Source organism: Haemaphysalis longicornis, unplaced genomic scaffold (genome assembly GCF_048455015.1).
Source record: "Haemaphysalis longicornis isolate Haplotype H1 unplaced genomic scaffold, Haemaphysalis longicornis Haplotype H1 scaffold_3, whole genome shotgun sequence".
Taxonomy (NCBI): Eukaryota; Metazoa; Arthropoda; class Arachnida; order Ixodida; family Ixodidae; genus Haemaphysalis; species Haemaphysalis longicornis.
Window position 1 is genome coordinate 212,245,274 of NW_027526335.1, and position 27,204 is coordinate 212,272,477.

At 48.1% G+C, this 27,204-nt stretch overlaps 1 protein-coding gene across 3 annotated transcripts in view; it reads left to right on the top strand.

Annotated features, from left to right (window-relative positions):
- The window catches only part of Mttfb2 (mitochondrial transcription factor B2), a 53,964-nt gene extending 36,654 nt beyond the window's left edge, over window positions 1–17,310 (top strand). For 2 of the 3 annotated variants that reach the window (XM_077705022.1, XM_077705020.1), the window contains 3 exons: window positions 4,455–4,499; window positions 11,929–12,068; window positions 16,941–17,310. In XM_077705022.1, coding sequence (XP_077561148.1) covers window positions 4,455–4,499; window positions 11,929–12,068; window positions 16,941–17,136 — 381 coding nt within the window. In that variant the 3' untranslated portion in view covers window positions 17,137–17,310. The remainder of the gene's footprint in view (window positions 1–4,454; window positions 4,500–11,928; window positions 12,069–16,940) is intronic. The other variant, XM_077705021.1, reaches the window with a different exon arrangement.
- Window positions 17,311–27,204: the final 9,894 nt, after the last annotated feature.

Here is a 27,204-nt window from a genome sequence, read left to right on the forward strand (position 1 = left end):
GCCCTTTTATTTAGATGGTAATAAATGTGTACTGTAGGGCCCTGATTGCCTTTTTTCCCGGACTGCTGTCACGGTGGCTGACCAGTGCCCCGCGGGTTGGGATCACAGGGCCTTGTGGAGCGAAAAACTGGGACAGAGTTCGTAGGTGAAGCCTGCTTGCCTGCTAAGTTCGTAATGCATGCGTAGTACGCATAACCGGTGACATAACATGCACTTCCACTTGTTGAGACACACCTCCTGCTGTGTGACCCTAGCTATGAAAGGGCCCCTTTCCAAATGTTTGTTTACCTGTACCTTTCGCTTTTTTTTTTTTTTATCCTGGTTGCTGAGCTTCCCTTGTACAGATCTCGGCAGGGCTGATGTAATGAGACAGCGTCACCTGCGAATTTCAAACTGTTTATTAAGTAACATTGATCTGTGATCCCCATCTTTCCAAGTCGTGTTTTCCAAGTAGCCCTTCTGGTCGGGCTGTGAATAATTTTTGTGAGATTGTGTTTCTTGCCCACAAGGGGGTTTGTTCCCTCTGGTGTTCCTGTCTTTCTGTACTGCTTTGTTGGTTAGGCAACCTACCCGCCTCAGTGGCTGAGGCGTTGTGCAGGTGAGCCCAAACGGTGAAAGTTTAATCCCAGCAATGGGGGCTGTATTTCTGATGGAGACAAAAAGCAAAAACGCCCCTGTTTTGAGATTTTGGTGCATATAAAGATCCCCTCGTGGCTGGATATACAGTGTAGACCATTTATAACGTAACCGCTTATAGTGCGGGACCGTGTGTAACGCAAGTTTTCCTGGCCACTGGTAGGCCTCCCGTAGAAGTCAATGCATAAGCGTACCGCTTATAACGTGGTTGCCCAAAGTGCAATACCATTTATAGTGCAGTTTTTTGGCGGGTTCGCTGATGGACCAGTGCAGCTGGGGCATCGTTTTACGGTCGCGAGAAAGAATAAAAAAAGACGGAATCAGCCATCCCACGCAGTGCGCGCTCCCTGCTCTCCTTAAAGTTCGACATAGAAAAGAATAGAATTGGCACCCTTTAGTTCGCGGGTTCCGTTTGCATGCACATGATAACCACAACCGTCCTTGCTTGACACATCTCAGGAGATAGTGAGCCGCTCCCCTTCCCCCCTCCCCAAGTTGTTTCTATTATAACGTTGTGCTGATAAGCAACAGTTTTTTTCCTTTTCGAATATCTGGAGATAGCGAACTGCGATGCCGAAGGCTTTCCCTACCTCTACGCTGTAGTGATAAGCAAGCACCTTTGCCATGGCGAACGTGAGCTGGGGTGGGAAAAAAAAAAAAGGAAAATTTCTTATCACGTCCCGTGGCACCCATTCATACACTCTTAGAAACATAGACGTGTTCTATCAAAACACAAACACAAGAAGTTAAATCCACGCTTGCAGTTTGTAAGCCTGACGGATGCGCGTGTTGATGCACACAAGTAAGACCATGCAGCAGCTTGTAAACCCTGCAGTAGCGTCTAATGTGGGAAAAAAAAGACGAAATAAAGACCACACTGCTATTTTTAAGAGGCTTTCGCTTGGGTGGTGATAAATAAAGAATTATTGAACGGTAGCTTGCAACTTGGTTGGATTTGCGCATGTTTTGTTTGTAGTGCGGCACTGCCTATTGCGGCTCCCGTGACATACGTTATAACCAGTCTACACTGTAATCTGGAAGAGCCCCACTGTGGGGCGTGTAGCTCGTACCTACGTGAGTAGCTTCACCTCGTTGAACCCCGTGATCTAAATCTAGTTGGGCGACCTGGACGGTTCTGCTCTTTGCTGAAGGCAGAGAATCTCTTTCAAGCCGCTTGCAAAGCCATCTCCAAATTGAGTCGCTGAATGCGGAGAATTCTCGCCCCTTGCTGTATAACTTACGATGGCGTCATGTAGCTGTTGACCAACTGGGTTTCTGTGTGACCTGCGTCTTGAGAATGACGAAGAAGACTGCTGGGTTCGACCGAAGTGAGAAGATGCTTCTCCGTCGCACTGCACACGCGCCGGGTTGTTGTATACCTGCCCACACTGTGGCTATGTGGGCACATTGGTGGCAGTTATCTTCATTTTCCAAGTGTGCTGGGTCACGGTACGACAGCAGGTTTCGATTCGCGATATATGCTTCTCATTGCAACTGCACACTGCTTGATGCGAGGTTGCCAGGTGCTAGCCTCGTGTCAAAGCTAGATTGTCTGGCAGCCGATACGAAGAACAAAGCCACACATTGAGACATGGCTGCTGGGGACACTGAGTTGGTGATAGCGAAGCGATGGTGCCAGGAATACCAGCTGTCTGAAAAAGGGAAGATAAGGAGTGTAACTGCTGAAGTTCTCAGCAGTTAAACAATGCAGCTGCTTCTATTTGAATGTTGCAGCATCCAGCACTGCATCGTAGACATTTACAAAGGCCTCTCACAATGTCATTGTTGTCGAAAATGACACACTTTTAGGCTTGGTAAAAAAATCCCAAGCCATCTCCACTAATGTGAAGCCTGGGGAGGAGCAAAACATGCAGTGTATAAGTGTATTCTTGGTGTTTTTTCCAACGGACGTGAAACCGTTGGGAGGTAGAGGTATGCAGCTTTGCTGTAAAAGTCTCTTCACTTTGGAGCACAAAGCTCTCTAGTGCGAGGTGTAAACCGGTGTTCTTTTAGTACGCGTTACGTTCTAGCGCAAGGCATAAATGAGTTTCCCAGTGTTTTAGTACTGTGACTACATGAGACAACGATTACGCCAACAACAGTAGACGCCAACAGCCCTAGCCCCCAAAGGGCTTTGCCCCTAAAACAACAAAGGACCTCAGAGGGGAATGATTGTTGCTGATGGCGTTACACGAGATCGGCAGAGGTGTGCTGGTGCAGCGGCATTCTTCACATCAACGTTGTCGGCTTGATTGACTTGCTGCTATGTGGGGTGCCTTTCGGAGCATTTTTTGATAATAGTTGTGTTATAACATTTTTCCTCCCATGACCTACGTTCATCTGCCTGTGAGCATTCGCAGGAAGAACGGCGAGTTGTGATTTGCCATTAAGAGGCGTTCTGATCGTTGCGGCTGGTTGCTGCAGCTTTAAGGAGGCACACGGGTCTTTGGGATAAAAAAATTGCCCATAAAAGCACTTTTTTTTTTAGGTATCACTTTTTCCTTAGATTGCACAGCTTTTTCTCTGAAAAGTTGGTATTTGAAAAGGTACTACTTATAAGGTACTACTTATAAAAGTTGTACAGGCCCAATTTCAATTTAAAAAAAATAATGGTTTCTCTATCATTTTTTTTCCTTTTTCGCCACAGGCAGTATTGCAGTGATATGAAATTCTTGAGAAGCACATCCCAGCATGTAGAGCAGCTAGAAAGATAATTTCTTTTGCAGGATAAAGATGAATGTTTATATCGTCCAATAAGGGAATCAGATTTCGCATTTTGCATTTCAGTAGTTGTTTAATTAGCATTATTTTTAATTTGTTAGCAGGAGTACTTATAACCTAGAAGATCGAATTGATATAAACTTGTATGTAATTGCAAAACAATGAAACCTGCTTCCCACATTTCATTCTTCACAACTTCTGGTATCTATTCATACCTTTCTGGTAATTTCTTGTAGATTATAGTGTTTTCTATTGCTTTCAAGAACAATCAAGAAATATTTTTAATTATCTTGTAAACTAAATACCTTAAATCAAAACCAATTCTATGCTTGAAATCGGCTAAGACAATTGAACAAGCCCATTAAGTTTTATCAAGATTCGTTGGAAAGCAAAGAAACAGTTCCTAAGGCCAGTGTGCCCCCCTTAAATGCACAGTGTCAGTGAAAAGACAGTAATGCAATTCTGAACTTTGCTGCCTTGTGGTAGTGGTGCTTGGTTGGGTTTAAGGGATGTGAGACTTCAGCTTGTGGAGGAAAAAGGGAAACAGATGAGCACTGCTTACCTTCTAGCCTGTCCCAACTGGCCACACTTTTGGTTTTGTGCCAGCTTGTGTTGTTGCTTTGGGACATTGCACCGGGGCAGGTTGTGGCATTGGGAGGTGTAAAGCAACCTCACCTCCAGGAGCTGCTGCTATCAGCTTGTATGGGGTTACATGTTGAATGGTTCTCATGGCATTGATCAGATTCATCAACACACTGACCTGACAGTGGTTTGGCTTCAGCCACGCAGCGTACGTGCTTGCGTTGCATTGGGTGCTCACGTTGTTAGCAGTCAGACCAGCCGTTTTGTTGGGGATGTATAATGAGGGCTGAACAAGGGATCCCCCCTGCTCAACGAGTTTTCTGGCTTAAATTGATCTCTACGTGGGCAGTGATTGATCTCTTCCACATGCTGCACAAGAAACCTGATTTGGAGGTTGCGATAAAAGAGACCTCGGCTAGCTCAATTTACACATGAGGTGATGTTCTTCTCTCTTGTCTCATTGCGACTGTATTGGGATGAGTGGCGGAAGTCAAAGGTGACATTTGTGTGTGCAGGTGCCGCGGGACCTCTTCCTGCCACCACAAGGGGTCAAGGCGCAGGTGAGCAGAGGCACATTTTTTCTGCAGGTTGACAGTTGAGGTGCACACATTTAGTATAGGCGTGAGTTTTCAAGGAATTTGTGTAAGTAAACCCACGGTGCAGTGTTGGGTTATACAGTGGAACCCCGCTGACACGTCCCGCGAACTTACGGCGACCCATTTCTTACGATGGATCGCCGCAGTCCCGACAAACTCCCTATAGAAACAACGCATTAAAAACCCCAATGATATGATGCTCGGGTGCACCCGGTCCGCTTTATACAACAAAACCCTGGCGCGGATAAACCGGTGTTTTTCCTACGTTTTACACCACTTTGCCGCATCGTCTCAACCTTTCTATACTCTGAACACCCGTTCGACACTGCTTCATGTGGAAAGGTCTGCAGGCGGGCCAGGCCATTTGGTGAACAGATGCAAGCAAGCAAGCAGGTACTTGCAAGCAGGAGCTAACCTTCGACATCCCCACATGGCAGCAGAACGCGCCAACCACTAGAAGTCAAAGTTCAGTTGGCTGCAGACCGTGAATTTGAAGCTCCCACCGAGCCGCGGACAGACGCGAAAACACGTATGACACAACCCCACAGTAATGAGCGAACACACGCTTTCCTCACCCGCTCAATCCAAGTTTCCTCTTCTCTCCCTCTGCCTCTATCGCTGCTCTTTGCTCATCGGTGTCTTTCAAAGCGGCGTTGCCACTCCCCTCCTTTCTTTGCCACCTTTTCTCTGTCGCCACCTGATGCTATCGTTCGTGTTGCTTGATCTTGGCAATCTGTTCTACCAGGTTCGCATTATCTTGCCCGGACTTGTCGTGGGGCTGGCGGGCTATAAGTAGCGCCAGACGGCACGGGGATCGCGTAGCATGTGGCGCTTGGTTGGCGGGCTAGTTTGGACACCATGGAGGCAAGGGGGGCACAAAGTAGGTGTTCTTTTTGTTTTTTTTTAAAGGCCGTAGTCTTTCTTTGGCTACTTAAACACAGATATTTTTGTCTGTATGACTGTCTGGCTGTGACTCGATTCAGAGGCCGGGCCACAGTGAAACAGAAACTGCGCAATAAGTCTTATATACCCATAGCCAAACCTAACCGTCCAAGTCCGGTGTCAATGTTCTTACTTGTCAAAATTGTTGAACAAGAAGAAGACTTGCAAATATAAGGCAGAAAATCATTACATAAGTGATATTTGCAGCGTTCTTTTATTAGAAATCATGAATGCTTGGTTTTTGGAATAACAAATGAAATACTACATGAACTCCAGAAAGCCGTCACCTGCTGTTGCGCACACTACTATTGCTCCTGTCAAAGTAGTCAAACGGCAACAGCAACGAAAGGTTCCACTAGGTTGGTTCAACGTTCTGCTTGGAATGCTCGTGGAGTAGGGAAACGTGGTTCTCTAAACATTGTACAGTCTATGCTCATTACAGCAGATCCGGCAACAACGGACTTCCGGTTACAACAGACCATTGCTGTTGGTTTATTTGGTCGCCATACATTTTAACTGGAGTCCACTCCCCCCATAACAGACCCCGCTATAGCAAACTATCGGCTACAATAGACTAAATTTTAGGTGAAAATTGTTTTGACTGAATGCTTATAGCGGACTTTCGCGGTGTCGGCGCCCGATGTGCTTTTTCTTTGTTTATTTTTGCAAGAAAACTGTTATGTCTGGCAACATTGTCGGCATCCGGGCCGTTGGCGCAGCCAAGCTGCCAAGCCAAGCCAGTGCCACTGGCCTTTTTTTGTGTGTGTGTGTGCGACCGCCGATCCGCGGCATGAGCGGCAGGCTAGCTGATTTCACTGACGGATAAACTAAGCACGATTAACGCTGTCAAACATGACGAAAAAGAGGCCGACATCGCCAAAAGTCCAGGCCTATCGAAGCGGATTGTCCGTTCGACCACCAAGAACAAGGCCGCTGCCGATAAACGCGACTGGTGAGGTTGAACAACAGCGCTTTCGAATACGCAAAGTGACGCACTCGGAGTCAAGTCTGCCCTCCATCTTCGCAGGTTTTTTATGCAATAAAGAACTCAGGTTCAGTGAAGCCCGGCATTTACTACAGTTAAACTTCGATGTAACGAACTTCAATGTAACAAAACCCTCTATGTAACAAACCACGGAATTTTTCGTAACTTCAAATGTATGCACACCATGTATTTTCACCCACTGCGTAACAAATTCCCGTTTGCCAAAATTTCAATGTAACAAAGTTTCAGTGGAGAACTAAGCACGAAATTTTGTTGCGCCAATGGGGTGGCGCGCACCCTATGGCGGGGGCTTCAAAGCGCTCGGGAATGCCGGCTGGCCCCGGCAGAGACGATTAGGCTCAGCACCGCGGAGGATATTTGATGGGCGCTTTTGTAAGCAGCGCGTACGACGTTTTACAGTGAAAATTTAGCCCACGTTATCTCGTTTTTTTCTCGCGTGCTCCTCTCGTTTGCCCTTCCAGTTGCGTTTCAGCGAGCAGTTAGAAGCGGTCGCGGGAGCTACCCGCATTGCGCGGTGGTCTCGGCGGCAGCGTCAGCGCGCCTGTGGCTTGCGGGGCGCATTTTTTCAGGAAGAAAACGCTTCATGCGGTTCACGCTGACGCCCGCGTAAACGATTAAGCTAAACAGAAACAGTGCGCCAGCCGTGTATGGGCGCCATGTTTTCGTTTGCAGGAAACGCGCTTCACACGATGAACACCATTATAACCGCGAATTTCAATGTAACGAAGTAAATTACGAATTTTACCAACTTCGTTACATCGAGGTTTAACTGTATTCCCACGCATGCATCGTTCGCGTTCCGTCCGGTGAAAAAGGTAAGAAATCCTAAAGTAGGAGGTTGGCTCCCATCCATTGTGTGCAATCTTCCGGGGGCCGTGCACAGTCCAACTGGTAGAACTTTCGACATTTACAGCTGTCCATCAGATGATTTCGGATCAGCTGCTCTAATGCCCAGACTATAATTATAAGAAATGCGGAAGCTGCCTTGGGGGAACGTCAAACAGCGATCCGATTTGCTCGACGAACGGTGCTTCGTCACGACGGGTTTTAAAAGAGGCTAGGTAATTCTGATGGTCACGACTGATTTTATAGCGGGTTTAGTAATTGCTCCTTGTTATATTCTTGCTTTCTTTGCTCAGCTTAGCGTTTGCCTTTACGCACTCGACCGCATGTGCTAGGCCTTTTTGAAGTGCCGGTGCTAAGCTTCGAAAACAGGGTTTTTAGGTGATTCTTTCCCCCGCGTGAACGCTGTGCAGAAGTGCTGCAGGCACGTAGAAAGAACAGTATCTGTAGCATGTATGTGCAGTACTGGTCAAAGTACGCACTTTTGCACTCGTATACCTCCTCCCCCTACCCCCAACCCCCGTCACATACTGCATACTTCGGCTACAGCGGCCGTTTTTTTTTTCCGGATTAAGAGGGTCCGTTGTAACGAGCGTAGACTGTAGTAGGGTGGCTCGATTCACGCACGTTGCCGCCGTTTGGCAGCGCTGTCATCGAGGCACCCAACTTGAAGTAGTGGAATGCGGTAAATTTAGCGTGTCATCTTGGGAGAAACAAGGACGGGAAAGGAACAGCACGAGAGGTGAGGGGGAGAGAGAAAGTAGGCATTTACTTGGCCGGGGCGCCAGTCGTCTTTCATCGACATTTGCAGCAAATGAGCGTTCTTTTTCTTCTTTTTTCTATTTGAACTGGGGGTTTTCCCAAATCACGCGAGAACGTGCTAAATGTAGTAGTTTAAATAAGTTCTTAGCCCACCTGTCGTGGGCGACCGTCTACTAGGATGGGATTTACGCACACCGCGGCTGTATGACGCTTGCACGTGGTCCGTTGCAAGTCGTATTATCAGGGTTCTACTGTCGCTGGCCATTCATGATTTATTGGCTGCCAGGTCGTAAGAAGCTCCCCCTTCTTTTGTACCTGCTATTTGATTTACAACACCTTTAAGTGCAAAAAAAAAATCAGACGAAAACATGAAGGGCAAGAATAGCGCCTGTCCCTGCCCTTAACGTCATTCGTCCAATTTTGGCGCTTATTAATCAAAGGTGTTTTTTGATGTTCTGTGAAGCACTCATTTGTGCATAGTGGCATCTGACATTAAAATGGCAAGTGCACTTGCTAAAAAGAGTGGAAGAGACTTTTTCTCTTGCTGTCAGGACACCAGCACCAGATGTTGAAAGTACTGGAATAAACCCTTCACTTGTTTGTCCCTCTGTTCACCGTGATGGCACCACATTTGTGACCACTGCAAGCTGGAGAACTCCGTAGTCTCCTCGCATCCTATGGGGACATCTTCAAGTTGGATGAAAAATATCTGTTGTAAAGCATCGCATTGGTACTAGCGATGTCAGAAAGTGTACAGGAAGATCTGCTCGGTTTCCTACATGCAAAGTAGGATTTCTGACAACTAAGTCTGTAAGATGGTTATGAGGAAAACAATTAAACCTTCAGCTACTTCATTACAGTTCAGAGTGGTGCTGGTGCAGTGAAGTCTTGTTACAGTGAGGTTTTGTACTGCCTTTTCATCAGCGCTTCTCAGCCGTTGCCTTAACACCGGCTTTAAAAGACAAGGAGAGTAAAAAAAACGAGAGGCATGTGCTTGGGGCACCAGCACCACATGGGAATTTCGGTTACGAAAGCATGAAATGCTGTTACTCTTGCTCTGGTGCTGCGCTGCGACCCTGAGGTTCCCAATATTTTTTTTTAATGATTACCCGCCACGGTGGCCCGGTGGCTAAGGCGTTGCGCTGCTGAGCACGAGAATGCGAATCCGATTCTTGGACGCAGCGGCCGCTTTTGTGACAGAGGCGAAAAGCAAAACCGCCCGTGTGTTTGAGATTTCGGCACAGATGAAAGATTCCCAGGTGGTCAGAATTAATCCGCAGCCCTCCACTACGGCGCGCCTCATTGCCTGTGTTGCGTCAACGCGTTATACCCTACAATCAATCAATTTTTTAGTGATTGTCTATTTCCACCATCCGTCAGCAAGCCAGGGAGGATGTGCACACCACTGTATCTGACTTAGTAGCCTGCCATGCGAACAAACAACCATTGAACGGAGAAAAGAAAAAATAGTGACCATTAATGATTTTCGCACCACTGAATGCTCTGCATAGCTAGTGCTGCTCACTTCTCAACAGAGATGTCCGTGTTCAATTTTTGGTCAGCCTTCATCTCCTGACCCGCCACTTTTTTGCTGCTGCTGTCTCAATTGCATCCTCATTGTTAGCTTGCACAGGTGCTGGAGTCGCAGACATTCAGCGTCTCGCTGTCCACATTGCAATTTCTTGCTTTGCAATTTATCATGCACCTGTCACAGCACGTGCAATTTCTGCCTCAATCAACCCTTCTGTTGTCACCATGTCAAATGGGCGTTTTGTAATAATACGTTCGCAAGGTGCCGCAGCTTAGACACAACGTAGGCATCAAGAAGGGCATCGCACACCGCTAAGGCTTGGTCACATGCAGCATCCTCATGGCCAGTAGCACCTGGGTATTCACTGTTATCGTCATCATTGCACACTCGAAGGGAAGCATGGCAAAAGCAGTGAGATAAGTTGTTCACAGGAACAGCCATTTTTGATGTACGTAGGAGTTAATGAATCAAACGGTTCCGCTAGCCCGACTTCAAGGGGGACGCAGGTTTTAGCCCTGAAGAAAAAAAGAAAGACAGATGATGGTTGGGTTTTTTTATGGCGCAAGGCCGACTAAGGGCAATGAGCGCAAAAAAAAAAGACACTTTTTTTAATGACCTTTTTTGGTATCGACAGCTATCATTTTCCTAATGTGCAAAGCTTCATGTCTGAGAGGTGAGTAGATAAACCATAATATTGGATTTGATAATGTATATAAGTGAATTTGCACGCACTCGAACAGATGAAGTAGTACGTATAATTTGTTAAATTTTTGAAGTTCCATCAAAAAATAGCGATTTTGCTGCTAGAGGCACGAAAGTAATTGAGCTCAGTAGACTGAGATTACGTCTATTTTTTTCCTTCTGCGACTTGTGCATGAATTTAATAGAGATTAAGAAAAACAATGGACTGTTCTGGAGTGATCCCCGCAACAGTATGACCGAAATGTTTCTTGAAGCAGGTAGCCATAGCATAATAAAAATGGGAAGCATGTTCCTCAGTGTAGGCCCTTTCCCCTGTGGTTAAGTGTGGAAGCCTGTGTTCAGCCAAAGCCACAAGCAAACGGCTTCCGGTGGGGATTAATGTTGCCATCGAAGGCACAGCATCATGAATTGAACATGCGTTTATTCTAACAAACGCAGTGGGGTTTGTTCCTAGGGTGCTTTCTACGGGGTGGGGCCAGGGATAATCGCCCAAACTACTTTTTCATGCCTTCTGTATGCTGTGGGCCTCTGCCTGTCAAGAGATAATGCTACTAGAAAGCATTTTGTCTCACCTGCACTCCTTGTTCACAAATGCACAAAAAATACAGGCAGGATGTCTACCGCACACGCTGCTCAAGACATTCAGGCTAAATTCATTGGCTTTGCTGGAGGGGCAATGTAGGTGTACGCGGGAGAGGGAGGACTCTTACCGAATCGTAGTTTCCAATCCAGGAGGGGTTTTGCTTCAGGTAGCGAATGTTGTTATAATAACACAAATTCATGGCAGTAACTTGAGCGCACAAAAAATGAGGACTGAACGAAAGAGACATGAAGACCACACCACTATGTGGGCTTCGTGTCGAACGTGTCCTTCAAGTACAACGTGAATGTGTTTTTTTCTGCCGAAAACAAAGTGGGATGGGTTTGCCCAGCGATTAACAGACTGTACGAAGAAAGGGCAAGCAGCAAGGCTAGTAAACGTACTATGCCTCACATGTACAAATTTTTGGAATGCAGGAAAAGCATTGTATACAAGAATCCATTCAGATGTGGGCACCAGTATGTCGGTCAGACGAGTAGATGCGTAAATGTAAGGCACAGAGAACATATGCCCAGCCTTAAAGGCTGGCCCTACACGCATCTGGCTGCGCATAGTGCACAGTGCCCTACAAAAAAGTGCGAGCCATGGTTTGACCAAACGACGATGGAGTTCCTACAAGATAGATATTGGAACCCTGGCAAATGTCGAAAATAAAGGGAACATGCATAAGTCAACCATCAGTAGCCATGTCCAATAAGGAAATTAACTTGTTAGACGACATGAGATGATGTAAAGTGTTTTTTTTTTCGTGTTTTTGTGTGTATGACGCGATAAGTACACATTTGATCATGCGCAGGTGTTTTCAAAGAGGGTACACATGTGGTGAGTGATGATTAAAAATCCAGTCATTCGTCTGCGCTGGTGTCTGTGTCTTTTTCGTTCAGTCTCGCCTCGTTTTTCGTGTGCTCAAGTTACAGCCACACAGTCATGAACTGTCACCAACTGGCCCGCGTTTCAGCGTTAACGCACATTGTCCCCTCCCCCCTTTGTGTGCACACACGTGCAGGGTCCCCTGGAGCTGGTGCGCCTGGTGCCCAGGCGGGACCTGTGGGAGCTGGCCGGCAGCGCAGAGCGCCTCACCGAGCTGGCCTTCTTTGTGCGGCAGAACATGGTGCGGCGCACCGCCTATGTGCTGCCCTGTCTCGAGTGCGTAAGGAGGTCACTCTTCTCTCTCTCCCCCTTCTCTCTCTCTAAATTATATATTGAAAGGCAAAGGCGCAGGGAAGCACAGACTGTTCACGGTAAAACCTCGTTACAAGAGACACTGTTACAAGAGACACTTGGTTACAAGAGACATTCAAGTGAAGGCGGTTTGGTTGGTTTTCCTATGTTCGACATGTTAGCAACATTGCACACAAGAGACCTTGGTTACAAGAGGTACGCTTTTTGGTTCCCTTGAGTGTCTCTTGTAACCAGGTTTTACTGTATTCTGGCTTAGCAAAAGGAGCAACCAGCAGAGCCTCCTACAAGGATGACGGTCGCGCAAGGCACGGGATGTCAGGGCGACAGCCGGTGGCGCGTGAATGAAGATGATGCTGATAATGGCAGCGTGTCTAGATGCTTTGAGTGGGGAGAATGACCACTCTAGCGATCAGTATGAAAACATCGCTCACAATATATATAGTGTGTATATATATATATATATATACATATAAAATCCAGGGAGCAGTAGAACTTTGAAGATGGTAGAGAACACAAGAGAAGAAAAACTTCGAACAAGGTAAAAGCACTATTGTTGCCAACGTTTCAGCAAAGAGACTTGCTTTCGTCTGTCTTGCTGACGAAAGCAAGTCTCTTTGCTGAAATGTTGGCAACAATCGTGCTTTTACCTTGTTTGAAGTTTTTCTTCTCTTATATACACATATATATATATATATATCTTTATTCTCATATATATACGTCACGTCAATTCATCAAGTGGGCAGAACACACAGAAAAACATTTAATTGATGAGGGCGGTATTTAAAGACTTTTACGTGAACTTGAAGCGTGAACATTTTTGACTACGGTAAAGGCGTGTTAATTCGAACTCGGTTAATTCGAACTTACAAATTATTCGAACTGACGCCCTGGTCCCTGGTTCAGGACCACAGAAAACTCCAGAAAATTCGAACGCGTTGGTATCCAGAACGGTTAATTCGAACTGGGATTTACTGGTTTCCTTCGCTCCTCGCAGAATAATGTGGCCCAGAGTGAGTACAATGTGTTGCAAATCCAAACCAAACCAAGTTTACTACAGATGCAAACCAACGGAGTAGAAAACCATCAGCGTAGTGCGTGCTCTACGCTGCTGCGACAGCTTAGTTCGCTTCCACAGCGTGCGCCGTGCCGCTGACGCCAGTGCTTCCGCATGCCGTTGCAGGTTTTCTTTGTTGGGCGGTCACTGGTCTGGACCTGCAATCACGTGGCGTGCGCAAAAAAACGTCTAGCAGCGCCTAAGTCGCGATAATGAGTCCAGAGGTAGCTTGTTTATATTCTGTCCGCGCAGTGTGGCGCGATGTCCATTCATTCTGGCGCCCGGCCGCTAATTCCAACTCCGCTTAATTCGAACAATTTTATGGTCCCCTTCGAGTTCGAATTAACTATCTTTTACTGTATTTATGAGTACTTGTTTTTTGCTGTGAAATACTGTCCTCGTCCATTAAACGTTTTTCTGTGCCCTGCCCATTTGATGAATTTCGGACGTTTTTGATTCCCCGCAATCATCTGATAACGGTGCAACCGCCAATTTCTGGCGATTGTGCAACATCTGATAGAGGCATCAGTGGTGGCGAGGGGAATAAGAGTTGTGAAAGAAGGTTCGGTGGTGGCGAGGAGGAGCCCCGGCGCGGTGCCCAGTAAAGCGGCTTCACCGGAATAAAAACTGAGTAAAGCCTGGGAAAAGCATGCTCACATGCATCGAAACAAACATAAACTTAAACTCAACATGAAACCTGAAACTCAGCAGAAGTTCTACAGCCATCCTCGTGAGAAGGCAGAGCATTTCGGCAGTTCCTAACTGCAAAGTTACCTGAAGGCTGACATTGGCAAACTTTGCCCTCCTCGCTATGTTTTTCGGCAGCTTCAACTCATTTTCAGCGTCGACGAGTTCATGCGCATAGCAGTCGGCTTCACAGGAGGCCACAAGCCTTTGGTGGAGGGCAGCTTGTAGAAAGTAGTCTGTGATGTGCCAATTTAGTTTGCTTAGCTGGACCATGATTGTGGTTGTGTCACTCACATACTGCCCTGGAGAGTATCACATCACTAAGGAGCTTAAAAAGAAAAATGGTGCTTCGGCTCACCTAGCTAAACGAATTTTGGAGCTTTTTTACAAAATCCTCTCACCGGTTACGGGGGAAAAAAGAAAACGGTTGACAAAGACGACCTTGTGGGGATTGCTGCAAAACTGTGAACATCTCACGGCCTGACCAGATGCCAAAGAGGGCGTTTTCCCCCACCCTCCTTTTTTTTTTTTTTTGCAGGCAAAGGGTTCGCAGATTTCCAAAATGGCTTTGCAGACCCATGAAGAGCCGTGAAGACAAAATACGAGCTTGTTTTATTCGAAAGATTTCGTGTTTTATAGTGTTCCCAACGCTTGTCCGGATGCAAACGATGTTTTATTCACTTAGAAATTGATCAATTTACGTGGAAATTTTGATTTTCTCTCTAAATCGTGTGTTTTCGTGATCTGCAATGACATCACAGGAACCGACCGCTCTGCAGTCGATTGGAAAGCCTTGTTTACTGTTAGTGAACCTAGATGGCGCCACCATATCGTGGCAAGCTGTTTTCTGTCTGTAGTTTGTTTTTGACCGTATTTGAACCTGGCTTGTTTTTGTTCAGGGAGAACATAATCGTTTCGTGAAACAGAGTGCTCGCTCAACAAATATGGTAACGTAAGACACCGTTGCTTGCATCCATCGGCCAGTGTCGTCTAAAACTACCCCAAAGCCCCGCAGTCCTGTGCAGCTAAACCAAGCATAGTTCGCGCAGTACCAACAGCAGTACGCATCGGTACTTGTGTGTTTACGTGTTTATTCGTAACTTCCACTGTCGGTCCCACCATTCTTACTGCTTTAAAAAGAATGTGCCCTAAATTTAGCACAAATAGCTTGTTCGGCTAGCTTATAAGCTCTGCCTAATTTGCGTTTGCTTTTGCCGGCCTACACCAATCGTAGAGCTGGCTTGTATGACATCATAGGTTCTGTTGCGGGAATTCAGCTAGTGGGTCGCATGGCCTTTCCCTTTTTTCCTAATTATACAGCTTATTTTAGCGAAGTTTATGTTAAAAGTGGTGTCAGTATGAGTTTAACGAGGCAATCTTTTGAATGAACCAAACTTGTGTTTTGTCTTCGTGGCACCTGTAAGGGGGCCATGCAGACAAAACACAAGTTTGATTCATTTGAAAGATTGCATCTTTCACGTAAGCAAGATACACGTAAGCAAGATACAAGTAAGCAAGCATCGGAGTACCGATGTGCACTGCTGTTGGTAATAGGTGCACAATGCTTGTTTTATAGCTGCACAGCAGTCCACTGCTTTGTAGTTGTCCTACATGACACTGGCCGATTAGCATAAGCGATGTTGTCTTACGTGACCCTGTTTGTCGAGGATGCCCTATGTTTCATGAAACGATTACTTTCTACCGTAGCAAAAACAAGCCAGGTGCAAATACGGTCAAAAACAAAGCAATGGATGACAACGGTCCGTGGCTGAGTACAGTAGAACCTCGTTACAACAGATCTGCTTACAACAGATATTTGGATACAACAGACTGATTTGCAATGCTTGGTTGGTCTTCCTATCTGTGCCATTGATTAAACTTCCTTTACTGCAGATTCTGTTACAACATACATTCGGATATAACAGACCAGTTTGAAAGGTTAACAAGTCCACCTTTGCATCTCTAAAGTGGACTTTTCAAGTGCAGGCAACCATTCATTTGTTAGGTACATTTTCAGAGTTTGTGTTTCTACCTCACACTTGTGATCAAACGAAAATAATTTGAAACAAGTGTGATGTCCTGGCAGTCAAGTGATAGGATTTAGAATTTAAGCGTTATAGTGCAACGGATAAGATGCTTATATATGAAAGTTACCATCATTAAAACAAAAAAATGTATGCCCTCATACATTATAGATAGCTAAATCTCCAAGCTTAGCAATGAGACCTTTACTTGAATTTCATTTATATTCATATGAAGACAATGGCAATGCAACTGTAGGTTCGAGACGTGAAATAGATTAATAATAGTATGAGTGATTCAAAAGTTTGAGGGGGTTCCATACAACAGGAGACCAGCAAATGCAAGAAGAGTCATGCATGTGATTTTGTGATGTGCTTCACAGTGTCGCAAGAGGATGAAACTGCTGAAAACCCCAATTCATCCTGAAGGTTTGTTGGCCTAAAATACCAACCTGTTTAATTTGTAACTGAATCTCAAGAAACGACCAGCTTAGTTTTTTTTATTTGTTTTTAACAGTTGAAAAGTCCAAACTGTTGTTATAACAGACTTCATCCATGATTCCGCAAAAGTCTGTAGTAACAGTATTTGGATTGTTTATACTTCTTTTATAGCAGACTGAAATCATGATCACTATCATGGTCTGTTGTAATGAGGTTGTACTGTATGGTAGGGGCATCTGGGAGGAATGACGGCAAGCAAGGCCGCAGAGCTGAATGATGTAGTGGAAGTTTCTTTGGGTACCCGCCCTTGTGACTTTATGGCAGACATCACGAAAACACATGATTTCGTGGGAGAATGAAAATTTTAACCCAAATTGATTAATTTCTCAGTGAATACGGCATCATTTGCCGCCGAGCAAGTGCTGGAGGCACTATTAAACAGGAGATCTTTCGAATAAATAAAACTTGTCTGCATGTCCCCTTTAAAGTTAGCAGAACCACATCTGAGAACCACTGGTGTCGATGATGACAGTGTCTTCTGGCATACGCATCAACGCATTTTCGTATGAGCAGGGCATCCTATCGTATTACGAAGATGCCCCTGGCTTGAACGGTGGTTCCTCTCCTGCGCAGGAAGTGGATCCCCGGGTGCGGGCCCCGGCTCGTACGAGCGGGTGCCACCCGGGTGTTCGAGCGCATGGGCGACCTGAGCCCCGAGCGGATGCTGGACCTCTTCCGGCTCTTTGCGGCCCTGCCGGAGTACCCAGAGTCGGCTTTCTTCGCGGCTGCCTCAGCGGCCAAGGAGGCGGCCACAGTCACTGCCGCATGACCCCTGCTCAAGGTTGCATATTTATAGCGTGGCCCTAAAAAAAATGGATTTGGGAATTCTTTACCTTCATGCGGGTGTTGTGTATCATTAGAGGTTGTATATAGTCAGAGTGGAATAATGCTACCTGGATAAATAAAAGCTCCACTGTGAATACTGTCAATAGCAAAAAAACCACATCTCTGCTGAGGTCATCATCTTTATCAGCCTGTCTACGCCCGCTACAGGGCCAGGGCAAAGGCCTCTCCCATAGGTTTTCAATTATCCCAGTCCTGTGCTAACTGCGACCAATTGATCCCTGAAAACTTCTCGATCTGATCTGCCCATCTAACTTTCTGCCACCCCGTGCAATGCTTGCCTTCTCTAGGGATCCACTCTGTTACCCTTAATGACCAACAGTTATCTTGCCTTCGCATTACATGCCCTGCCCACACCCACTTCTTCCTCATAATTTCTACTAATATGTCCTTAACACGCGTTTGTTCCCTGACCAACTCCGCTCTCTTCTTGTCCCTTAATGCTACACCTATCATCTTCCGTTCCATTGCTCGGTGGGTCGTCCTCAGTTTCAGTTGAACCCTCTTAGTGAGCGTCCAAGTTTTTGCCCCTACATGAGTACCGATAAGATGTACCTGTCATAGACTTTGTTCTTCAGGGACAATGGTAGGCTGCCATTCATTATCTGAGAATGCCTGCCGGATGCACTCCACCCCATTATTATCCTTCTAATTCGAATGCCTCATGGTAGGGGTAAAGGGTCACAACTTCGCCTTAGTAGATACCGTAATTACCCGATTCTAACGCGCACTTTTTTTCCGGAAAAATAGGCCGAAAAATCGCATGCGCGTTAGAATCGGATACGAAACTAAAACGGCCGAAACAGCGGAAATTTTGTCCTACCCATTGCCATCGCCATCTCAAGATGGTGCCAAAGCTTCTAGAAACGATTTTTTGGACGCAGAAAACAGGCGCCTACGCTTTTCTACCGACGTTCACACAAATCGTCAAATCGTTCCACTTGCGCACGTGATTGCGCACGAGCAATGGCAGCAGTGGCTCTCACGCGTTCAAAACGGACGGTTGGCTGAAGCGTGCGCCTCTGGAGAAGCTCGCGGGATGGGCATGCGAGGCATGGGCCACAATCCCATTGACCATGGTTGAACGCTCGCTCGTTCAGAAGTGTGGCATCGCGAACGCGCTTGACGGCACCAAGGACGAAAGGACGAGATGTTGTGGTCAGTGGAGAGCGACGAGGAGTGAGATGAGTGAGATTACTTCGGGAAATAAATCGCCTGTTTCTCTCGCATTCGTTTTTTATGCTCAAGTTTCGTGCGCGTTACAATCGGAGGTGCAAGTTTTTTCAGTTTTTTTGCCAGGAAAATCGGGTGCGCGTTAGAATTGGGGCGCGTTAGAATCGGGTAAGTACGGTATATTCGCTTACCCCTTCCACTGCCTCGCCACCTATCTCAAACCGCTGTGCTCTCCCGAGGTTATTGACCATTACTTAAGTTTTCTGCATATTAATTTTCAGGCCCACGGTTCTACTCTGCTTGTCCAGTGTGGTAAGGCATGCTTTGCAATTTGTCCCCGTAGTTATTCAGCAAGGCAACATCATCGGCAAATCTGAGCTTACTGAGGTATTCTCCATTAACCCTTACACCCACCTGTTCTCAATCCAACGTTCTGATTACCTCTTGTAAACATGCTGTGAATAACATCGAAGAGATTGTGTCTCCTTGTCTGACGCCGTTCCTTATAGGGATTTTATTGCTCTCCTTATGGAGAATGATGGTAGCTGTGGACCGATTGCAGATATCCTCTAGTAGTGCTGCTGAGGAAATGCACTGCATTTCCTGAAGGCATTGATACCAGAAGGGCTTGCTGACGGGCCAGTTGGTACATTGTTACACTAAGAAAAACAGCGCAAAACAAACGACAAGACGAAGACAGGGATGACAAAACCACAGGTGCTGATGAACAACTGAGCGCTTTATTGCAGCAAAAAACATATATAGAAAAGTGAAAACAACAAAAGGGCCGATAAAGACCTAAGAGATGCATCACATCGAAAAAGACGTCTCATAAAAAGCATAATCTGCCACGTGCCGATACAGAGTCAAATGTTCAAGATAAGTACTGCCCTTTTTTTTTCTAGGATGAAACTGATGGTTCACTTATACAAGCACCTCCTTTCCTCTTGATTTTGAACGCCTCGAAGATTTCCCGCTCTCTTCGTACAGGATACTGCGCGAGAATCACGCAGTCATGGAAGAGTGGAGCGCAGCCGCAGGAAGCGCAATGCGTTGCCAAGATGGTACTTGATGGCGACCTCACATTGTTGGCATGCTCCCTCAGGCGATCATTGAGGCAGCGGCCTGTCTGCCCGATGTAAGTGCGGCCACATGGCGACAATGGAATTTCGTAAACGACATTTTCAACACAGTGAACATGGCGTGTCATATGCTTTCTTACACATGCGCTTGACTTCGGCCTAAAAAACGGGCGATTGAGCAAGCGTGTTAACGCTGAAACACTGAAGATTACATTCTGTGGCAAGTGCGTGCCCTATTATGTCAACCACAGTGGTATCCCAGTTCGGTGCTACCTCTACAAGAGAACGGTACCCTATCGCCGCAAATGCAACGAGACGGGTCACGGAATATGTGTGCCTGCAAACCTCTACAACGCCGAGGTGCGTGAAATGTGGGCTTGCCTTAACAACGGCAGAGCATGAGTGCCACCCTCAGTGCATCTTCCCCCCAATGGCGGACAAGTCTTGCACTAAACGGTACCTGCCACCTGTGAATCGTCAAAAGCCTCAGCACCAACAGCAACAGTCCTCCCGAACCACCCGCTCTCCCTCCCCTAACTCCGTGGTGGTGGTTCGCCCTTTCACCATTCTCTTTCATCAACGAGGCGCAATGCCAGCCAGGGAAGGAGCATCTCTAAGCGTCGTTCCAGGTCAAGTGTGACAAGTGTGTGGCGCCCCCAAACCCTGATATTTGTTGGCCGCTAAGTTCGGTGGCCCCCCCCAGGCTCGGTGGGCAACATTGTGCGACGGCTGGCGAATAAATAGTACCGCCGAGCACGGCTGCTCGCGGTCAGTCACCGTCGCCACCAGCACGCTGCGTGTCGTCTCTCGGCTGTAGGGTACCCCTACCCTCCCAGGTTCACGAATGCGGGGCTAAATCGTGACATCAAGGCTGAAGACTGCATCAAGGTAACAGACGCCTTCCCGAGACAGAACTCCAAGTGAAGGCCGGTCGACGAGTGCGGGGCGAAAAAGCAAGCCAGCTTCGTATACCTTACCACAGGTGAGCTGGGCACAGGTTGCCTCTGCCAAAGCTCTCCACGCAGCAGTCACTCCAGAATTGGCTAGGGAGCGCGCCTATAGTGCACAAGTAGCCAAAGAAAACGCCACCTTCAAGAAGGAGCTAGCTATTATGCGAGCCGAACTTTTGGCGCTTCGAAGCGAAATTTGTAAAACTGACAAAACACTCAACGAGGCAGACGCCCAATCCCTACCCCTCATCAAAAGTAAACGGGAAGATAAAATGAACCCGCAACATCCCCAGACCCATGACATCAACAGGCAACCCTAACACTCAGCGACCAGCAGGGTCTTCTTCCTGCGCCATATGCAACCGTCCAAGAGGTAATGTATGGAAACCAGGACTGTCCAAGCCGTACAGGCCTCTACTCAACAGGCAGCCGTAACACCCGGCGACCCGCCGGGTGTCCTTCCAGCGGCTTATGCTACCGTCCAAGGTGTAATGTATATAGAAACCAGAACAATCCAAGCCCTACAGGCTACTATAGAGCAGGCTATAGACGGTATTCGTTGAAAAGTTTAGCGGTCAATTTCTTCGCTTGGCAACACTGGAAACGGCCACAGACATGGCCGATGCGCCACGGATACGGCGCAGCCTAGGCCACTGCGGCCGCACGCCGAAGAAAAAAAAGACACCGGCGTGCGTCATCTGCTCCGTTCCGATCCGATTCTAAACCGTGGCGCCAACAGAGATGTTATTAATCGCACCCACAGTGAACTCGACGCAATACTTTGTGTTCGGTGTTATTAATCGCACCCACAGTGAACTCGACGCAATACTTTGTGTTCGGCGAAGAGTTCGTAACGTGAAACACAGTCATCTGTTTCACAGTCGTGCTTAGCTGGACAAGTGCCGCCATCCCGCGGAGCCCGACGTAACGAGTGACGGCGCACCGTACGTGGCCTCCGCGGCCGGCGCGCCGCCGGCAGCAAATCGCGGAGGCCACGGGTGCACTCACACGGTTGCACGGAGGAGAAGGGCGTTGCCTGATCTGCGGGCCGTATGCACAACGGCGCCTAGCAACAGACGTTTGGCCACAGATATGGCGGCGCACACTTGGTTGCCTGCTTGCATTCCACGCAATTGAATACCGAGGATACGCAGACAGCCCCCCCCCCTCCGTCCCCCTCCCCAACTCCATCCCCGCATGCAGAAACGAACTCAGTAATGTAGCCATTACCATACCCAAAATAATCCATTTATTGCACGTAATAAAGCTACTTTCCGCCTGAACTGCCTACTTTGCAAAGAAAAAAGCGGTGATTTTTGTTTTCACTTTCGTTTTGGCGTCTTCAACTAACAGCATTCTCCACACGAAACATTGCTTGCACCAATTCGAGTACGCGTCCTCCAAAATCGAAGAAGCATTGGCGGAACATATGGACTGCCGAAAGCGCTTCATTATAAGCGTCGGACGGCTTTCACTCGCGACATCACCGGGAATATTATCGAGCTCTCCCCACCGTTCACCAATGCTGCTCGCTTGGTCCGGACTCGTTGACTGGGCGGGTTCCGTCATGAGTCACGCGCGTCGGAAACAGTTACGGAAAGTGTCGGCCCGTCACGTCGCTCCGTGCGAGGCGCATTGTCTCAGCCGCAACTCTTGCCCCGTGGTCGCGGCCAATCCACATCTCAATCGCCGCTCCGAGACCATGCATTTCGGCGGCCATTCTAGGCGCGCAGAGTTATCGGATGTGAACTTCGTTAAAAGGAATATGTTCCCCATGTATTTCCGTAACTGAATTATTTTAAATGCAGAGCATTTCAGTAACTCACGATGTCACCCGCGTTGACGTCCGTAGTCGTAGTCCGCACCCCTCCCCCTACACTATATAAAAAAAATACTATCCGGCGCCTGGTTTCGATCCCTCGACCCTGCGGGCGGAACGCAATGTACATGGTGCTCTACCCACTGCGCCACAAAGCCGACACAGAATGGGAGACTACGAACGCGCCTTATATCCTTGACTCATTCAAACTACGTCAACAAGCTGCTGATACAACGCATTCACTACCACCAACTCCCCAAACACTAAACGTTAACGCAATACACCCACCCCCTATGCGACGCATTTACTCGAGTCCCCCTCGCGGGGAGATGGGCCCAATTTTTTGTTCGATATATGGTATAATTCGCTCTGTCCGGGTTCGTTATAGCCGGGTTTGACTGTATTAGGATAAACAAAAAAAATTGCGCCAATCCACCCTGTGAATGTGCTTGGAAAGCAAAGCTGTAAACAGCACCCACAACGATTACCCATCGACGTTCCTTACATTCAGTCCCGTCGCTCTACAAATATAGTAAAACCAGAGAAGTGAAATGCACTTAACCACACCCTTTTTTACTTCAAAGAGATATCATTGGTAAGGTTAAATCAATGAAGATGCATGAACGGTGGTTGGTTGAGTTGTATACGTGTAGCACATGAGTGGAAACTTGTTTTTATAAAATCAAAAGAACCCCAAAACCGGTGTTAGACGATCTCACTTCTCCATCTCTGCCGCCGTGGAATGAGGCGACGAGATCGGCGGCCGAGACGGTGGAGGAGGACGGCGATGAGCGGGGGGAGGAAGTACTATTCAGATTTCTGAACGGCCCAAAGTGCGGCCCAGGGGAGTGGTTCTTTCTTCACTGGAGCCCATATGCAGTCCGCGCCGCCTGTGCTCTGTCCACCAACTGCAGCTGGGTAGGCAGACAGGGGCTGGACAGCAGCATCTCCTATTAGATGCGACTGCATCTCATTCACTCGCCTTGTCCCACCATACGGCGTTGTTGTTGTCAGTCCGCACTCCCCCATTCTCCTCGCCGCGCGAGCTGCGCTCTCCGCCTCTCACCCCCTCTCCTCTCCGATAGCGAACACTCTCGCGCGAGGGGCATTGGATTGGATTCGATTTGGTTGGCTTGGCTTGGATTGGGTTAGATTAAAGTGGACTGTGTTGGATTGTGTTGCGTCATAGCCGCGGTCGTTCAATGCGTTGAATGGAGCCTAACAATTATGCTATCGCCCGCGCAACCGTAACAAGCACCGATCACTCTGATAATAGGAATGCTAGCACCACTGAAGACAAGCCTGCGAAGCGGCGTGAACGTGGTGCTGAACGCAAACGTTTGAAACGAGCAGCCGATTCCGAACTTCGTAAACGTGATACCGAAAGCAAACGGTTGAAGCGAACAGCCGATGCTGACATTCGTCAGCGTGAAGCCGCTGCCGTACTCGAGAAGCGAGCGACCGATGCTGAACTGCGTCAGCGTGAAGCCGCTGCCGTACGCGAGAAGCGAGCGGCCGATGCTGAACTTCGTCAACGTGAAGCCCCTGCAAGTGAACCCCCAAGCTGCGTCGCATCTCCACAGGGTTCCCCTCGCGGGAAGGTGGGGTAATTTTTTTCTCTTGTTGGGTAGTTGACGGAAAGAGAGGAGGGTGCTCAGGGCCAAAGTCGCACACACCGATTATGTGGCGGAGTGTTCCTATTTCTGAGCAATATTTACATTCAGCGTCGTAGCGATTCGGGTTCACTAAGTGAAGACGCGTCGGGTGTGGAAAGAGCCGGATTACATCTGCCGTAGGGTAGTTTTTCTCTGGAAAGATCAGGGTAAGGCAAAGGTAGGGTCTGTCTCTAAAGGCGATAATGCTGGGTTATGTCCTTCAACAAGACAAGCGGGTGAATGGCCTCGTGCAGCTCCATACAACGGGGTGTAAAAGCGCAGGCTTGTTGGTGGGCGTATTCGTTGCCCTCCATGGAAGCGTGAGCGGGTGTCTAGATGAGCTGAATGTAACCGTTTGGGGAGTGGGTTTTAGATGCGGAGAGTCTCTTGCTCGGAGGTATGTCCCGCGGCGTCGTCGTCCGCACTCACACTACGCATGCGCAACTCCTCCTTCCCGCTCTCTGCGCGTTACTCTCTCCACTTCTCTCCTACCACCTGCTTGCGCTTCTCCTGCGTTCTCGCTTCTGCTCTCGCGGCGCATGCGCTACTCTCCTCCTCTAGTCTCCTCTCTTTCAAGTGTGAATATAAAGCGTGTAGAGCGCTGCGCGCGTTCAGTGCAGCGCTTGCTTCGGTTGACTCCGTTGATGCTTCCGATGAAGTGTGATGGAAGCAACAGTCCCGTCAGTGAGTGGGCTGACGCAAGCACGTGTCAGCATCAGCCCAAACGCTACAACGGAACACAACGAAACCCCCCGATGCTCCGCATCCTACTCAACGTTCCCCTCGGGAAGATGGGTAATTTTTTAGCACACGCAGTGCACGTCGGGACACCCAACACGACTGGCAATTCCGGTAGACTTGTTGGCAGTCGGTTACTACCTCCGAGTCCCTGGTTGAGTAAGAGCCAAGGCGATGCCTGCCTTTTCTGCTGCCATGATGTCTTAGGTCTTGAGTGAGGCACAAGCAAGGAGGTCGCTTCTGGAGGTAGCCACGATGATGGCGTACTACTGCCGTCGATGTTGTGAGGCGTCAGTGTAAATAACTGCATGATCCCCACAGAGGGTGGTGTTGAGCGCTTGAGCCCGTGCTTCTCGGCGACCCTCGTCATGTCAAGGGTTCATATTTCTAATCAAAGGGAGCATCTTTAGTTTTTGTCGCCAAGAGTGCGGTAGTACATCAAGTGGAGTGACATTCTGTGCCGTACAGCCAATATGGGGAAGGATGCGGCGACCCACCGCAGTTCTGCTCATTCGGAACTTCTAGCTGGTTAGGAAGATGACCTTCTATCAGCTCGTCCACCGTGTTGTGGAGCCCTGTGATAAACAGCCTCTCTGTGGACGCACTCAGGGGAAGACCAATGGCCTCCTCAACTGCCTTTCTAATAATTATATAAAGCATCTTTATGTACTCCTTGCCGAGAAGAAGACAGAAGGTTGACGTAAGTGATTATCGAGAGGACAAAAGTTTGAATCGAAAGGTATCGGATTCCTGGAGGCCTCGCTTCTTGTTGGCATTTCGCCTGATCATGTGTATGATTTGATTGATGCTGTATTTGAGTCGCTGCATCGATAGGTCACTCTTGGTGTTGGCCTGGAGATGTAGGCCCAGGATCTTGATGCTGGGGCTTGGAGGGATGGCCTGGCCATCAAGGAGTATTTGAATGCGTGCCTTGATGTGTCGTTTGGCGTGAGGGTGGACGACACGGAGCTGTGATTTTTCACGGGAACACTGGAGGCCACAGGCTTTAACATTGGCGTACTAGAAGTGAGATGCCATGCGTTGGTGTGAGCTTCCTTTAATTTTTGTAACTCCTAGCACACTCGCAAGGCACGCACAGGGCCACTAGACGTGCCGTGGATGGAGAGCACAGCGGGGCGTGAGGTCGCGTGGCGCTATCACGTGGCATTCAGCGAGAATGCAGGGTGTAAACCCGCAGTTGGATTGGCGAGTCCACTACCTGTCTTCCCCGTCTCCGCGTGGGCTCGTAGCTAAATCGGTAAGACAACGGGCTCTCGCTTGGTTACGGTATTAGTTCAAGGTTCGATTCCTGGCGGTGCCAGTAGGTTCTTTCATTTGTTCGCGGGAGTTTTCTGTTGACACCAACGGTCGCGAAAGAACCCTTGGTGGGTAGAGGTATAAAGCTTTGCTTTAAAACAGCGCAAACGACAAGACGAAGAAAGGGGTGACAAAACCACAGGCCCTGACGAACAACTGAGCGCTTTATAATATTGCAACAGAAAACATATATAGAAAAACGTAAACAACAAAATGGCCGATAAAGATCTAAGAGATACATCACATCGAGAAACGATGTCTCGTAAAAAAGCATAATCCGCCACGTGCCGTTACAGAGTCAGATGTTCAAGATAAGTACAGCACTTCTTTTTTCTAGAAGTGAGACTGACGGTTCACACATACAAGCACCTCCTTTCCTCTTAATTTTGAACGCCTCGAAGGTGCCCCGCTCTCTTCGTCCAGGATACCGCGTGAGAATCACGCAGTCATGGAAGAGTGGAGCGCAGCCGCAGGAAGCGCAATGCGTTGCCAAGGTGGTACTTGATGGCGACCTCACATTGTTGGCATGTTGCCTCAGGCGATCATTGAGGCAGCGGCCTGTTTGCCCGATGTAAGTGCGGCCACGTGGCGACAATGGAATTTCGTAAACGACATTTTTCACACAGTCAACATAGCGTGTAATATGCTTTTTTACACATGCGCTTGAGAGAGAGAGAGAGGGGGGGAGAGAGGGAGAGAGAATAAACTTTAATTAAATCTAGAAAATGCTTCAGAGAGGCGTCCTCATTCCAGGATGCCTTGAGCTCGGGCCGCGTCGACAGCCCTTTCGATCAGGCGCAGCTGATCTTCGAGGCCGGAGCTGGCCAAGACTCTGTCCCAAAGTTCCGTGGAAAGGTGGATGTTGGGGGGAGGGGGTCTAGGGTAGACTTATCGCAGCCGCCCACTATAGGTCTGAGAGTCCCAGGCTCTCCACAGAAGCGACAAAGTGGAGAAAAGTGTGTCCGGTCAAAGAGGTGAAGTCTGGTTGGATGTGGGAAGGTGTGACCTGCAGGGCACGCAATAATCTTTCCTGATCCCTCGGTAGCGATTTGTGGGGTGAAGAGTAAGTTTTACGGGACAGCCTATAGTGCTGCGTGATTTCCTGGTAGGTGACAAGAGGTTGCATGCGCTCGGACTCGGCTTCGGTTTCACCAGCGCTGGCTGGGCGGGTCAAATCTCGAGCTACGAGGTTGGTGCTCGTTGCTGGGGGTTCCGCTGCGAGCTGGTGCCCATACAATGCTGACTGGTCTCGTTGGTGGT